The 15,730-nt window shown below is 41.4% G+C and overlaps 1 protein-coding gene across 4 annotated transcripts in view; it reads left to right on the top strand.

Annotated features, from left to right (window-relative positions):
• Nucleotides 1-15,730, top strand: part of PALM2AKAP2 (PALM2 and AKAP2 fusion) — a 264,841-nt gene that overhangs the window by 118,549 nt on the left and 130,562 nt on the right. The window contains exon 7 of one of the 4 annotated variants that reach the window (XM_027710346.2): nucleotides 6,241-6,945. The exons of the other annotated variants lie outside the window; for them this stretch is intronic. Coding sequence (XP_027566147.1) covers nucleotides 6,241-6,945 — 705 coding nt within the window. The remainder of the gene's footprint in view (nucleotides 1-6,240; nucleotides 6,946-15,730) is intronic. 4 annotated transcript variants of the gene reach the window in all.

The raw sequence follows: 15,730 nt of genomic DNA on the forward strand, positions 1-15,730 counted from the left end.
GGGGCTTACTTGAAGAGTGGGTTAAGAAGCATAGCAAAGCAATGTCTGCAGCTAAAATACTGTATACAGCTATGAAATATGTATTTTTTCCATAAGTCCTGTTGCAAGCCATTCCAAAATCTTCCCTTCCACCAGTGCTTACCCTGATCTGTCTTAAAAGCAAGCTCTTCTGTGTGCTTTTTGCCATTTTGTCAACACCAAGAAAGCAGTAATTTCTTTCATTCTTTGGATGACTCAGAAGCCTTGTTAATGTAGTCCTTGATAAGTGTATTGTGTGTGTGCAATAGGTTAAAGAAAAGGCACCAGCATATGTTCTCAAAGGTGGGCTGTAAGCATCTGCCTTAAAAAAGCTCAAAGTCTAAGATTTTGTTTTAAAGAACATCCTCCACATAACAGGCAGAAGTTAGGTCCTTCTGTCTGCACATTGGGATATTGTCATGAAGCACTGCATAATGTTTCATTGCAATTAAAGCTTGTGCAGAAAACTTGTACTAGTGAATAATGGTTGTCATCTTCAAGTACCACTTTCAGTTTCAATTCTATTGTCAGAGAGTTTTGTATTCTGTTAATAGACTACACTTAGCAGTAAATAAACTTTGGTTAAATAAAAACATTTGAGATATCAACATTAGTTTATTTTGCAGCTACTTTGACAAGAGGGGCTACTAGGTTTTCCCATAAAGAACAAACACCATGCACACAGGTAGATAAGCAGGATTCTGTTTTCACTTCTCCCATGGCAATGCCTTTCACTGGTGAACAGCTTTCTAAGAAACTCAATTAAATTTATGCATTTACTTGCACAAGTAGCTTCAGTGTGATCCCTGGGTTGGTCGCAAACCATATGTTATCCCAATATCTAAAAACAGTGCAGCTGAAATCACAGTAGAATAAATGAAAATAAAATGTTGACAGTGGCTTAAGCAGATTTGCCAGACTTGAATTACAAAAGGATCACACCTGTTAATTTTCTAGGACAGAGTCTTCCAAGCAGTGGTAGAACTTGTTACCCAAAGTTTTCCTAATAAGTAAGGCACAGTTACCAGTCAGTACTCCATACAATAGATAAAAATTGTATCTTGCAACTTTTCTTAAATATAGAACCATGGAACCATAGAATGGTTTGGGTTGGAAGAGACCTTAAAGATCATATAGTTCCAATCCCACTGCCATGGGTGGGGATGCCATTCACTAAATCAGTTTGGTCAGGGCACCATCTAACCTGGCCTTGAACACTTCCAGGGATGGGGCATCCACAACTTACCTGGGCGCTCAGTGCCAGTGCTTCACCACCCTTACAGTAAACACTTTCTTTCTAACATTTATTCTAAACCTACCCTCTTTTGGTTTAAAACCATTTCTCCTTGTCCTGTCCCTATCTGCCCATAAAAATAGTCCCTCTCCTTCCTTTTTATAAGCCCCCTTAAGTTACTGAAAGGCCACAATAAAGGCTCCCCAAAGTCTTCTCTTCTCCAGGCTGAACAATCCCAGCTCTCTAAGCCTGTACTTATATGAGAGGTGCTCCATCCCTTTGATCATCTTCACAGCCGTCCTCTGGACCTGCTTCAATAGGTTCACATATTTCTTGTGCTGAGGACCCTAGATCTGGATGCAGGACTCCAGGTGGGTAGAGTAAGGGCAGAATAGAGGGAGAGAATCACCTCCTTCACCCTGCTGGCTACACTTCTTTTGATCCAGCCAGGATGTGGTTGGCATTGTGGGGTACAAGCACACACTGTTGGCTCCTGTCTAGCTTTTCACCCACAAGAATCCCTGAATTCTTCTCCTCAGGGCTGCTCTCAATGACTTCTCCTGATCTGTATTAAGGTGCACCTGACCCAGGTGCAGCACCTTGCTCTTGGACTTGTTGAACTTAATGAGATTCTCCTGGGCCCACTTATGCAGTTTGTCCAGGTCCCCATGGATGGCATCTCTTCCTTCTTTTGTGTCAACTGCGTGACTCAGTTTCATGTCGTCTGCAAACTTGCTGAGACTGTGCTCAGTCTCGCTGTCTGTGTCACTGATAAAGATATTGAAGGGCACTGGTCCCAAGACAGAACCCTGAGGGATACCACTCATCACTGGCCTTCCCCTGGACACAGAGCCATTGACCACAACTCTCTGGCTGCATCCATCCAGCCAATTCCTTATCCGCCAAATAGTCCATCCATCTAACCCATGTCTCTCCAGTTTGAAGATAAGGATGTCATGGGGGACTATATCAAAGACCTTACAGAAGTCTAGATAGATGGTGTCTGTCTTCCCTTGGCAACCGTTGCCATCACTCCATCATAGAAGGCCCCCAGAGTAGTCAGGCATGATTTGCCTTTAGTAAAACCATGCTGGCTGCCTCAGATCACGTCCTTATCTTTTATATACCCTAGCATATCTTCTAGGAGGATCTGCTCCATTAACTTCCCAGGCACAGAGGTAAAGCTCACTAGTCTGTAGTTCCTCAGTTCTTCCTTTTTCCCCTTTTAAAAAATATGAGTAATGTTTCCCTTTTTCCAGTCACCAGGGATTTTGTCTGACTGCCCTGACTTTACAAATATGATGGAGAGTGGCTTGGCAACAACATAGAACCATAGAATGACCTGGGTTGCAAGAGACCTTAAAGATCATCTAGTTCCAACTCCTCTGCCATAGGCAGGGACACCTTTCACTAGACTTAATTGCTCAAAGCTCCATCCAACCTGGCCTTGAACATCAGCCAGTTCCCACAGGATGCTGGGATGCATCTCATCAGGTCCCATAGGCTTGTGGCTATTCAGCTTCATCAAGTGATCCCAAATCCACTCTTCAGCTACAGTGGGAGCGACTTCACTCCCTTCACACCCACCGAGAGGATCAGGGACTTTGCAGAAGTGGGAAGCCCGACTGCCATTGAAGACTAAGCCAAAGAACTCTTTGAGTACCTCAGGCTTCTCCATATCTGTCACCACCAGTTCACCCTTCTTGTTTATCAAGGGGCATACACTCTCCTTAGCCTTTCTTTTCTGACCCATGTACTTATAGAATCCCTTCTTGTTGTTCTTCACCTCCTTTACCAAATCCTGTTCCAGCTTTGCCTTGGCTTTTCTGACCCCATCCCTACACATTTAAGCTGTACCCCTGTACTCTCCCCAGGTCACCTTTCCCTGCTTCCACTAGTAGACCTTGCTTTCTTACTCCTCAGTTTGAGGAGCAGATCTTTGCTTAGCCATGCTGGTTTCTGGCCTGCCTTGTTTGATTTCCTACACATTGGGATAGGGAGCTCTTGTGGCCTAAGAAAAATGGTCTTAAAAGGCTGCCAGCTCTGGTCAGCCCCTCTGTCCTTAAGGATAGTTTGCCAGGGAATCTCATTCACCAACTCCTAAAAAAGCTGGAAGTTGGCTTTGCAAAGTTCAGGGTCTTGACTTTGCTCCTTCCCAGGCTCATACTCCTCGAGATCACAAACTCAAATATGGTCAGGTCCACATGATTTAACTGTCAGATTTTTGCTATCTGCTTCTAAATTCATGCCCACCGTACAAGTGTTTTTTTAATACACAATACTGAACTAAATTTGTGCATCAAAACTGGGAGGGTCTGGCAGATCGCATGCTCTTCTGCACTAAAAATATATGGCTCTCAACTACTTCACAGGAGAATCATCAGTCTTTATTGAAAAGTCATGTCCTAGATAATACTTTTATTTTTCAAAGAAGAGGAGAAGCACAGGAGCTCCAGGGGAGCTCAGGATGCTGCTTCTAACCAAGAAGGTAGCAGGTGGCCAGTTGGTAGGCTGGTGGTGCCCTCTCTGTAGGGCTGTTGTGCTCAGAACAAATTAGGAACTTCTGCTTACCAGAGATGATTTTCTAAATGTGCTGTTGCTGCCTCATGGTTCAGCTTTGCTTCAGCCAAACTGTCTGCCATTCAGAAACCCCTCAGTTTTAGCATCTTCACCACAGGCTAGCCAACCCCTATTTTTACCTGTGTAATCACTATCTGCCTGAGCAACCCCCATGGCACCTGCATCTTTTTGTTTCATTATCTGTATAAATTCTGTTAATAGCTTCAGGGCAGAGGTACTTGGATGAGACATAAAGGGCACTTGTGCACCAGTTCCTGGGCTGGGACAGTCCCGAGCAAGTGTTCCGTGCCAGCTGCTCTCTGAGCTGCACCATGGTGCAGTCTGCCACAGCTTTTCAGAGCAATTGCTTAGGGGCTTAATTGCTACCAGCCCTGGGATGACAGTTTTTTCCTGATTTCCAGCATTAATCTCCCCTGTTTCCATCCGTGCCAGCTGCCTCACAGTCCCCTGCTGCACGCCTCAGTACAGAGCTCAGCTCTCAGCCCCACAGCCTCCTCCTGCCTGCTCAGGCTGCTGTGGGATGGCCACACGGTTCACACAGGTAGCCCTACTTCATTGTGAAAATGGGCATCCTGTGCTCAGGTTCATGACACAGTTAGTCCATAAACCTCCCAAAGCAGTGGTAAAACACAGTCCTTAGGGATAATTCCCTAGGGTTTAATGGCCAAAATGAGATCACTGCTTCTGTAGCCTACTCCAGTCTTCAGCAGTGCCTCACTCTCAGAGGCAGCAATGCTCCTTCACCCATGGGCATCTCTGTCCTCCAGCTCCGTGCAGGTGTTTGTGGAGTGTGGCACTTGATCTAAGCAGTCCTGTCAGGGCTGAACAAGGTCTGAGCAGATGCACACAGCATGTAGATGGCCAGACCCCCCATTTGGCTGGGCTGCCTACCAGACTGCACTCCTGGGGGACAGAGGAGACCACCTCACAGGGAACAGCATGCATTCACTCAGCAACACATGAATTTTTTGTCCAGTACTACAGGAGGCATCATGATGCACGTCGTGGTAAATTTCCTATTGTTGATTAAATACTTCGCTTTAAGGATACAGGAAAAATAATTCTACCGTGTGTGAATAAAAAGACAGAGGAAATATATTAAAAAATATAATATATTAAAAATATATTTTTTTTTAAATACAAACATACCAACCTTATTAGTTCTTGGGGCAAAGATATTCTGTACTCACTTGAAAATAAATCAAAAAAAAAGCAAAGATTCCCATTTATGGTGTCCCCAGGTAAGACAAGTCATGATTATGCCTTTGAGGTTCATTGATGGAAATGATCACTGTAAGTTTCACAAACAGTTGTCACTACCTGTGGTAATTTGTAATAAAGTGTCTGTGGATGTCTGTCTAGGAGCCAAAATGTTTTTCTGTGCACACAAGGAATGCTTAAACAAATGAACTCTTTTGGAAAATCTGAGAGACCTTTGCACATTTTTCTTTGAAAAGCTGTCTAGTGAGATGTCATTGTATCTCAAAATGGATGTTGGAGCAGACTGCTTGTCTATTCCTACTGTGTGGTCTACAGTTTCCATCTCATTATGCATCCTTACCTGCTAGAACTCCTTTGCTATTCTAAAGCAACGTCCCTCACACAAGTTTTTACCTGTTGTTTCATGACTTTGAAAATCAGTTCATTGTTACTTTTTTGTTCATCTTTGGCAATGGTGCTTAATGCCTAATTCACATAAACGAGGAAGCACTTCTTGGCCACTTTGTACATTCTATTAACTCTGGAAATAGAGGTCACTGTCAATGTCTTGGTGTGGAAGCTGAGAGAGCTGCCCTGCCACACACCTGTGGGAGAAATTATCCCATTCCTGTGTGGTTTTGTTTTCCCACCTGTAGACCAGGGATAAACAATGTTTCTTCACGTCTCTAAAATGGTTTGAATGCTACGGATGGAAGAGTTAAGCAAGGACAAGCATTGATAATAAAGTGGTCTGGGTATTACATGCAGCAAACAAAACTTGTTACCAGCTAACTGGCAGTTTGATGGCAGAGAAGAAGGAGAGAGTAGAGAGGTTCTCTCTGAATTTTGAGGCAAGTTCAGACCGGAAAGTTTGAAAGCAACCTGCATGCTGTCACCTCCCTTTGCCTAAATTACACCTAACCTCTTGGCGCTCCTAATTGATCAGAGACAGCTCCATGAAGCGTGAGCTGGCAGAGTAGGTCCTGTTTGCCACAGGTATGCCTAGCCTCCACCTGCATAAAAAGCCACAGTGTAATAACTGTCTCTGTCCACAGTGTTGCGTCCCACCTCTAATGTAGACCGCTTAGCCCTTTAGCAGCAGGAGATAGGAAAAAGGGGCACCATAGTTTTCTTTGTCTGTTTGGCAATTAACCATTCACTGGCTTTTTTTGTTGTAACATGCACTTCCTCTCTTGTTTTCATTCAAGCTTTGTGCACCATGGAAATTAATGTGGAGAAAGACAAACAGACAGGAGAGACCAAGATTGTCTCTGCTTCACCTGTTGGCCCAGATGAGGCCCATCAAAGAGGATTCAAAGTCTATGATGATGGTTCCAAGGTAGTCTATGAGGTTCACTCTGGTGGCACAGTGGTAGAAAATGGAGTACATAAATTAAGCTCAAAGGACGTAGATGAACTTATGCAAAAAGCTGGACAATCAAGTGTAAAAGGAGGGTATGAAACAATGACTGTGTCAGACAGAAATGTGGTAGCCGATGGAAGCCTTAGCCATATGAAGGAGCAAATGCTCTTCAAGGAGGCAAAGCTGGAAATGGTACACAAATCCATCAAAGGAAATGCTGTGAACCCTCAGCCCCAAGATAAACCCTGTGGTGGTGAAACCCTGGAGGTCAGTGCAGATCAGCCAGTGACAATGATATTTATGGGCTACCAGAACATCGATGATGAAGAGGAGACAAAGAAAGTGCTGGGCTATGATGAGACCATCAAGGCAGAGCTTGTGCTGATTGATGAGGACGACGAGAAGTCATTGCGGGAGAAGACAGTGACAGACGTTTCCACCATGGACGGGAACGCCGCTGAGCTGGTCTCTGGCAGGCCCCTGTCAGATACAACAGAGCCCTCCTCTCCTGAGGGGAAGGAAGAGAGCCTGCCCTTGGAAGCTGCCCCAGGTACACAAAAGAAAAAGCGCTGTCAATGCTGTATTGTCATGTGAACACCTCCTCCTTCCCTGCTCCAGGCAGCTCCTGCTCCATCACTTACCTAGACCTCACTGTACTTCTAACTGCAATACTGTGAACTGGAAGTGAATGCCTCCATTGCCTTGCAGTTGGGTTGCTTTGCTTTCTAGTTCTTCAGGAAGAGGAACGCCTGGTTATTTTCCCATCAGACATACTATTTGGAGTTTGGGGAGGGGTTGGGGGTTTTCTGCTTCTTTTTTTTGTTGTTGTTGTTGTTATTGTTGGGGGTTTTTTCCTTAATATTACAGAGTGAGAGATTAATGGGAAATGGAACATATGTTTTCGTATTTATTTGATTTTTATATATATTTTATATATATAATGAAAACACTTTTAACTTTTTTTTTTCTTTGAATATCTGGCAGGCTTGATCAGATTCCTAAGATTTTGTGGGAGTCTGAGTTTCACAGCCACCAGATATGAGAGCCTTAAAAAAATGTTACTTCTCTTTTTAAAGAAAAATCACATTTAAACATTATTTTATAGGTCTTATTTTTTATTTCTTGGGGGAAGGCTCAGATCATTTTACTGTTTAATTTACTAAAACTCAGACACGTCTTTCCCAAAAAATTTGCATAGTTTCATTTTATAGTAACTTTCCAGTTTAGTTTGCAGTGTCAGAAAAACCCATCAGCCATTTCTGCTTATTGGTGATACCAGAAGTGGACCTTAATCATTCTTTCTAGAAAATGTATGAATGATGATTTTGCCTTATATAAATCTTCCAGATTACAGTATTGTATATGCACTTCATCTGCCAAAATTACAGTTGAAATTAACTTGACATGAAAAAGATGAAGCTGTCACACCAACAGAAATGGAGTCACTGATCTAATTACTTGCCTTTCAGTAACTCTGCCAATGTTTATACATGAAGTTTTCTTGCTGAACTCCAACAGATGAGAGATATTGCTTTCTATTTCCCTAGAATATAAGTGGACTTCTCTCACAGTCTGACCCTATTCCTACTGGATTCAGTGACAAAATTCTCAGTGCTGGGAATGGGGGCAGGGCCAGAGATTTATTTTGTAATTCTTAGGGAAGTGTAATTTCTCACAACGTGTACCTTCAGTGCTCCTACATAATGATAGACAATGGGTCTGATCCTGCCCTGCTTGTCCAGGTAAAATTCCTGTGGAGGCCCACTGGAATTTTGTCACAGCAGATGTTTTTGGAGACGATCCTATAGCCACGAAACTAACTTTTTCAAAAACTGCTGGTGGTTTTGGATGCTTCATTTTCTAATGTGGGGCACTTCAAGGAGACCTGATTTCCAGTACAATATTCTTCATCTGACCTCTGAAAATCAGGCCTCTTAAAAACAACTCCAGATGAAAATGTAAAAAGGGGAAGGCATCCAAAGTCAGTAGATGTTTCTTTGTTTCTTGCTTTTTGATTCTTCTAACAGAGAAAGCAGCCAGATTTTTCATGGTGAGATATTATGAACCTGATTCTTGTCTTACACCAGTTTTGCTTAACTCACTCTACTGGAGTTAGTCTGGAATTATAACTACACAGGTGAGATTAAAAATCAGGTTTTATATTTTCTGATAGTGTGAACAAGTACTGAAGATTATTTTGAAGTGTCTTTGAAACTATCAGACTTTAAAAATCATTTAACAGCAACCAAAAAAAAAGTAAAAAAAAAAAAAAGTAAAAAAAAAAAGTAAAAAAAAAAAAAAAAAAAAAAGGAAAGAGAAAACAACAAAAAGCCTCTTTTCAGTCTGAGGTGGTTTCTATGATATTTCTGTTCTTTCTTGGATGGTGCTTTTACTGCATTAATTGTTAGTTCAGAGCATCCAATTAAACACAGTTCCTGCTCTGTACTCTTTTCTTTCTGTGCCAGTAAAAAAGACACTTGTTCACAGTGGTGGTAATATGAGGCACACTGAAAACCTACACAAACAAAAAATGCAAAAGGTAGTTCCCATGTTAGGTCACTCAGCTGTCAGTATGGAGCTGGTCAATGAAACTTCTCACCACTGCCCAGGTGACTGTCAGACAGAAAAAAAAAGACAAGTAGTAAATAAACCAGGAGTAGTAAAAGACAGCCTCACCTCTTTGACACCTGCAGAAATTTTGCTGGCCTCCGTATCTGCTACAGAGGCAGAAATTAATAGATTTCCATATGCTCCCTTTGCCTCCCCCTGGGGGCTTTTGGATGGGAGAAGGACCAAACTCACCTAGAGAAGCTCTGCACGTTATCCTTTGACTCAGGCTTAGGTGGTTAAGTTTTATCAAAGAGGGGAAGGGCCACAGAGCCCCACATTGCAACAATAAGTCTGGTGGCTGTCTGTTAGAAACTAGCAGCCTGTGTTTTGGGATTTTTTTGGTTGGGTTGTGGTTTTTGGGGAAGGGGAATTCCATTTTTTTTCTTTTTTTTCCCAGATATGCTAAACATTTACAAACCTCAACATTTCTTAAAACAAGACCCTGAGTTTTAAAGTCCAGAGTGGCCAAGTGAGACTGTCCTCAAGCATATTTTAGGACCCCAAAGCACTGCAACACAAAGGGTGAAGCCCTTTCTGCCTTGGATCTACCTGTGAATTACATGGGAGCTGGGCACGCTTTGCAATAGTTCTTGCACTCTGGGGCCTGCTCACCTCACCAGGAACACTCAGAAAAAAACCTCCTAGCCACCTCCTCCTGGCCTGGCCATTCCTCTCATTCCTCACCACTGCCTCTCTGGGTGTGATGCCACCTTCACAGCCACCCTGGCTTCAAGGTGTCTTCACAGCCTGATCTTTTTCCCCCTGCAGCTCCTCTTGCCATATGGACATTTTTTCTCAAAAGCCTGCTGCTTGGGAAATTTGAGGTGTCATATTACCCTAACCCATTGTGTTCCTCCATCCCTTCAGCCATATGCTCCCATGTCAGACGACCTTCTGGTTCAGCACCGACTCAGCAGTTTGGGGATGACTCCCTTAGCATCCAGCTTTGGGAGATGCTTGCTGGGACACGCTGGGACCAGAACGTGTCTGAGACCACTGCACCATCTGAGGCTCAACATGGTGGGGAGATGGTGGCACATGAGAGTCCGGAAGCGGCCCTTTAGTGGTTAGAAGTAGAGCACAAGCCTTAAACCTTAAACCTCTCAAATACCTACTGCTCAGTACTTGTAGCTATCATTGAGTGCCTAGGAAGGCCAGTCTTTTTTATGTGTTCACATTAACTCCATGGTTATCAGGCCCCGGTAGATCCAGAAAAGCTAAAGGTTTGTCTGCACGGGGGTTGTCTGCATAGGGTTTGTCTTTACAGTTCAAAGGCAGTTCCACATCTGAGGTCAGGAAAAACATGAAATAGGAGCAAATGGGTCTGAAATCACAGGACCTTATCTGAAACACGCTTACTCCAATCATTCTCCTCCACAAGGCAGCAGCCATGCCTGGACATCATCTTGTCCCTTCTAGCCATTAGCCTGCAGCCAAGTTACAGGGGAATTCAGATGCGTTAGCCTAGGCTGATGAATGTAAACTGTTTTTCCAGGGCTGCTTTGGGCTTTGAAGGGGTCGGTTTTCCCCTCACTCTTGGATAGGAAGCTGCCTGTGGAAATTCAAGCACAATCAGGAGCAAAGGAAGAGGTCTGCTATACGACCAAGCAGAGGGAGAGTTTTGTAAGGATCATTATGGGATGGTTTTTTTGTGTTGTTTTAAGCAAAATCCGTCTGTTTAATTTATGCCATCACATGTATATTTTCAGTTTCAGCATGAGGGGATACAAAAAAGTAAAGTCATAAACTGGTTCAGTGATAGCATTTTGCCACAACAAACTGCTCGCCTTAACTTTTGTAAGAAAAAAACAAAGAAAAAAACCTCTTTTCAGTATATTTTTTCCTAGACTGGGAAAAAAGTAAACTATGAAATTTTTTATATTTTGTATTTTCTAAGTTTCTATAAACCCACTTTCCATGTCGTCCCTTGTTTGCATTCAGGGACTGTTACTTTTGCAAACCACTGCATTTTACTTCCATTCTTTCTTTTTTTTTAAACAGAAGAAAAACACAAATCAAAAACCACAGTGCTATGATTAGTGGCTAGGCAATCTCTTTCAATTACTAGAATATCAATACAGAAAGAAAAGAATTACAGGGTTGTTTTCTTTTTTTGATTTCCCATGGCTGATGTACTGTATGATATGTGTTTACAGAACTCCTCTGGTCTGCCTTTGTGATGTTATCTAAATGAATGACAAAGTAGGTATGATGTGCCATTTGACAGTTTGCCTTAGCACTCTTGCGTTTCCTTCTTCTTTTTGTAGCTTTCATTTCCTTATTTTTTTTCCAAAAAATGCAGGCTGTATTCCAAAGCTGTATAAACACAACATTATCTTTCAATCCCCAGCAAGAGAAGTGTGCACAAGCCCTTCTCCATGAAGTGTGCTTCTACTGGTGCAATACGAGACATCAGTCCTGCAAACAAAAATGCATATGCCTAATTGTGCTGTGTGTAGACCTGTTTCAGTCAACAGGACTACTTGCAGGAAGAATGTGTGTAGGTGTCTGCAAGATCAGGGCATGAATGATAACACAGGGTATGATTTGGGTGCTTCTTATGTACCTGTACAGACTGCATGCACTGCTGAGTTTGCCGAAGCTGGTGTAATCCTAGAGGCTAACTCTGCTTCTTCTGAGAAAACACAAAGCAAAATGATGCTTAGCATCTGATAGGATCAGGTCCTGAGTCAGCATTGCTACCACATCAGTGGTATCCATGAGCAAACATTTAGTGGGACTTCCCTAATAGCTAATATATTAGTCCCCTGTCACTGTACCTAAGTTCACTACTCATTCTTCACACCTAAAATTATTAAGATACCACAAACTAATATGAGCAGAAAGATAGCATATTGAGTTGCCAGAGAAATAAATGGTGTTCTGGCTTTTAACTTAGTCAAACATCCAAATGGTATACTTGGAAAGTAGGGGGGATATAATAGAAAATGTAGTATATTACATTTGTGTATTTTTTTAAGGAATAAATATTTTTGTAATGAGAGACAAACCCTAAATGGGTATTGAGTTTTGGAATACCATCCTTCCCATGACATTGAGCCTTTCAACTTTTTCATATGTTTATGACAATGCCCAGCTTCTTGGGATCTTTTGTAGACCTAACCACAATTTTCTCCGGGAAGAAGGATCTTAACACTTTTTGAAGAGTCAAGTTAGAACAGTAGAATCCAATATACCTGCTATGAACACAGCTAAATAAGTAAATGTGTTTTACAAAAAAAAGTAGACCTATGCTTTCTATAGCTAGACAAATTTCTTTACCTAGAAAGTCAACATGGTAGGCAATAGCTACCTACGTTCAGCAGAGAGGTATGGCTAAATAGGGAACTAATGTTTTCTAGCTCTGTCATAGTTTATCCAACATTAGATTTCAAAGTGCAAGAGATTATGCCACTGGAAAGGGTTGAACAAACTAATCTGGACAAAGTAGAGGATTTTCCCACAGGCTGAGACATGGATTCTTCATTTTTTTCTGAACTCATTAAGTTTCAACCAGTTCTTTCTGCCTATTGGAAAGTTTAGAATTGCTCAGATTGTGTTTCATGAGCCTTCTCAGCAGCAAGAGTAAACTTTGGTTTTGAGCTTAATAGTTGCAGACTATGACAATATCCAACAAAAATATAGACTGTAATTTTTGTATGTAAAAGAGTAAGTTGTATAAAATGGCTGAATTTATTCAGTCTGGAATATAAATGGATTGTCACCTAGTCCAAAAAGAATATAAATCCAACTTGTAATATAAACTTATAATAACTTAGCTTGTAAATAGTGACAAGGGTGCATGAAGTTCTTAAAAATGTTCCACTTGTATTTAAAATTTCACAATTATAAAAGTGAGCCTTTTTCCTCATGGGTTCAAACAGTCTAGCAAAATCTATAGCTTTTTTCCTGTGGTGGTTCCACTTAGGCTGTCCAGTGGATTAAGAACAGACCACTTTTCTTAAAGGCAAACTTGTGAAGAATTCTGAGTCCCTTCCTTCAGTTCGCAAATGCTTCTCTTATTTTGTGGGGGTTTGCTGCTATTGTATTGCAAAGCTTTCCTGCATTTGTTTCCCAAATTCTTTTCAAAGGTGGATTTAGGGGTTTGTTTTAAGAATTTATCTACTTCTGAAATTGGAAAACAAACAAACAATTAATTCCTAGAATTAGCTAAGTAACTCATGTTCACCAGTTTGGGTATATTTGTGCATTTTTAACTTGCTTTGGTATGTTAGTGACTTTTACCAAAATTTAGACCTTACATATCTATTCAGCCTGTCTGTAAGATACAAAGACTTGCCATAAGCATAACATCAAGCACCCAAGTAGCCCTTTTTAATTTAATGGGATGACCCAGACAAGTGAAATTTAGGCACATGCACAAATGTGTATAGGGTTTAGTCTTTAAGCAATATGCTACAGACAAGGCTTATGCTGCTTTAACTGTGTCTTCTCATTAGTTTAGTCAGATAGATTTTTTAATGATGTTGTGAAACTGGTGCACTTTTCTGCAGAGAGGGTTTTAGAGCATGGTCTCCTTGCTGACTGTGTTTAACAGGAGACAAACATCCTTCAGGAACTCTCAAAAACCCACTGCCTGGAGATGGTGGGGGTGAACTTCATACCTGCACACAAACAAACATAAAAGAGACAGTGTAAGTTCTATTTCCAAATTTTTCCGTCTGCACACCTCTGCTCCAGACTGCCTGTCCCCTGTCTCTGTACTTGCTCTCATTCTGGACACTGTTGCTCAACTGATCCTTTTTTCCTTATACCTCTGCTTACCCTTTTGTGGTCTCCTAGAAAAAAGAGGGGGAAGAAAGTAGAGACTGGAGTTAAAAAACACCTTACGCCTATTGGTGTGAGTCTCAAGAAATGATGGTATTCTGTCCTCAGCATTTGGAAATTTTCCTGCATTTTCCTAGATTCTTAGGATGTATTTGATATTAAAGGAGCACTCTCCTATCTATTCATCTGGCATCCTGTGTGTTGCCCAAACAGTGAGTTCCATTAAAATCTCGCTATTTAAGTAAATCTACTGTCTCTCTAACTATTCCTTTGGGAACACACTATCTCTAACTATTCCTTTGGGAACACACTAAGTTTCTCAAACTCATATGAGCTCAATATGGTACATATCTAGCCTGCCAGAAGTCAGTTTGCACAGCATCAGAAGGCAAGCCGCTCTCCCATATGTCAGGTTGCTATGGGCAAGGCAAAGGACCCAGGAGAAAATGTGAACTTCCCCAGAGACTGATCCAGCATGCAAAGGCATTCTCAATAAAATTAGCTTCCAAGAATCTACTGGTATCCCTCCAGTATAGATAATATGCCAGTCAGATCATGGCAAACTCAAAAATTAAGAAGGTTTTGTGCAACAATATGAAGTCCCAATTGAATGTGGAGCTTAAGCTTCACTAACACTAAGTACATACTTGGAAGTGTAATGCATACTTAGCACTGTGCAGATTAGGGATAGCCTTGAGGATGTGTGAAGATCAGCCTGTATTTATGATTAAGGTGCTTTAGTGATGATGGTCTCAAATTTTGTCCCTGTTATTTTGCAAGTACGAATGTAGGAACTGCTTAGGGGAAGATACAGGAGATGAATCCATTTGAAAGTTTTTGCTTTTCCCGTGACCACTGAATCTGACTGCAGCAAAGGTAGCCAAGCAAGAACAGGCCAGGACAAAGGCAAAGAACACATTTCTGAAGGTTTTCTTCCCCTCCCAACTACGTTCACTCCATAGACAAAGAATGACTCTTCATAGGGGTTCAAGAAAATGTTGTGTAAAATGCAGCTTTTATGGTGAATGTAGATTGTGGTTGAGATTTTTTTTAAGCTTTAGTCTCCCACTTCCTTTGTGAGCTAATGTAAATAAAATCCCATTTTGTTGGGGAAAAACTGCTGTGCTAACACTGGATTAGAATTGCTGGGGATAGCTGCTGTACTTTGTAACCTGAAGTGTACTTTTTGATGGTTATGTTTTTCTCTTCAGATTAAAAAAATGAGTACAAAAAAAAACCAAAATAAAAAACCAAGAACACTGCCAGCAACAGCCATGCTGTAACTGTGGCTTCTCTCTTTTTTTTTTCTCTGTACAGTATTACTAGTAAATAAATCTGCCTTTTCACTGCGCCTACTTCTGTGTCTTTTTACTGTGTTTCTCTCTAACTACCACTCTTCAAGATACTGTGTGATCTCAAGGACATACCGCACTGGAGCTGCCTCTCTCACTAAAAGAATTAAAGTACTAACTCCACAGTTGGTCTTTTTTTTTCCTTTCCTCCACTGCTGTGCCCTGCAGCTGTTATTTTTATGTGATCCTTCATACATTTTAACTCAGTACCTGTTACTGTCTCATTTCTCTTTTTCCTTTCTTTCTCACATGATACTTTGCCAAGCATATTCTGGACCCTGTGCTCTAAGATCACATGGTATATTTTCATATTTGCAGAAGATAAAAGATTGGGTTTGGTCAGCAAGGCAGTATGTTCCAAGTCAACTTATTTCCTAACTGAGGGAAGTATTCCATACAGCATATGTAATTCCCCATAAATAATCACTGAATAATTTAAGGTTACCAAAGTAAACTGTATGCAATTTTTTTTCAGGGCTTATCACAGGCAGTGTCCACTCTATATCAGGACTGGAAGATGCTTGACAAAGTGTGACTTCAGGGGAAGGGGTAAGGGTGGAATAAAAGAAAAAAATTCTCATGTAG

Source organism: Pipra filicauda, unplaced genomic scaffold, assembly GCF_003945595.2.
Source record: "Pipra filicauda isolate LSUMZ 115617 unplaced genomic scaffold, ASM394559v2 scaffold71_size5581439_pilon, whole genome shotgun sequence".
Classification (NCBI taxonomy): domain Eukaryota; kingdom Metazoa; phylum Chordata; class Aves; order Passeriformes; family Pipridae; genus Pipra; species Pipra filicauda.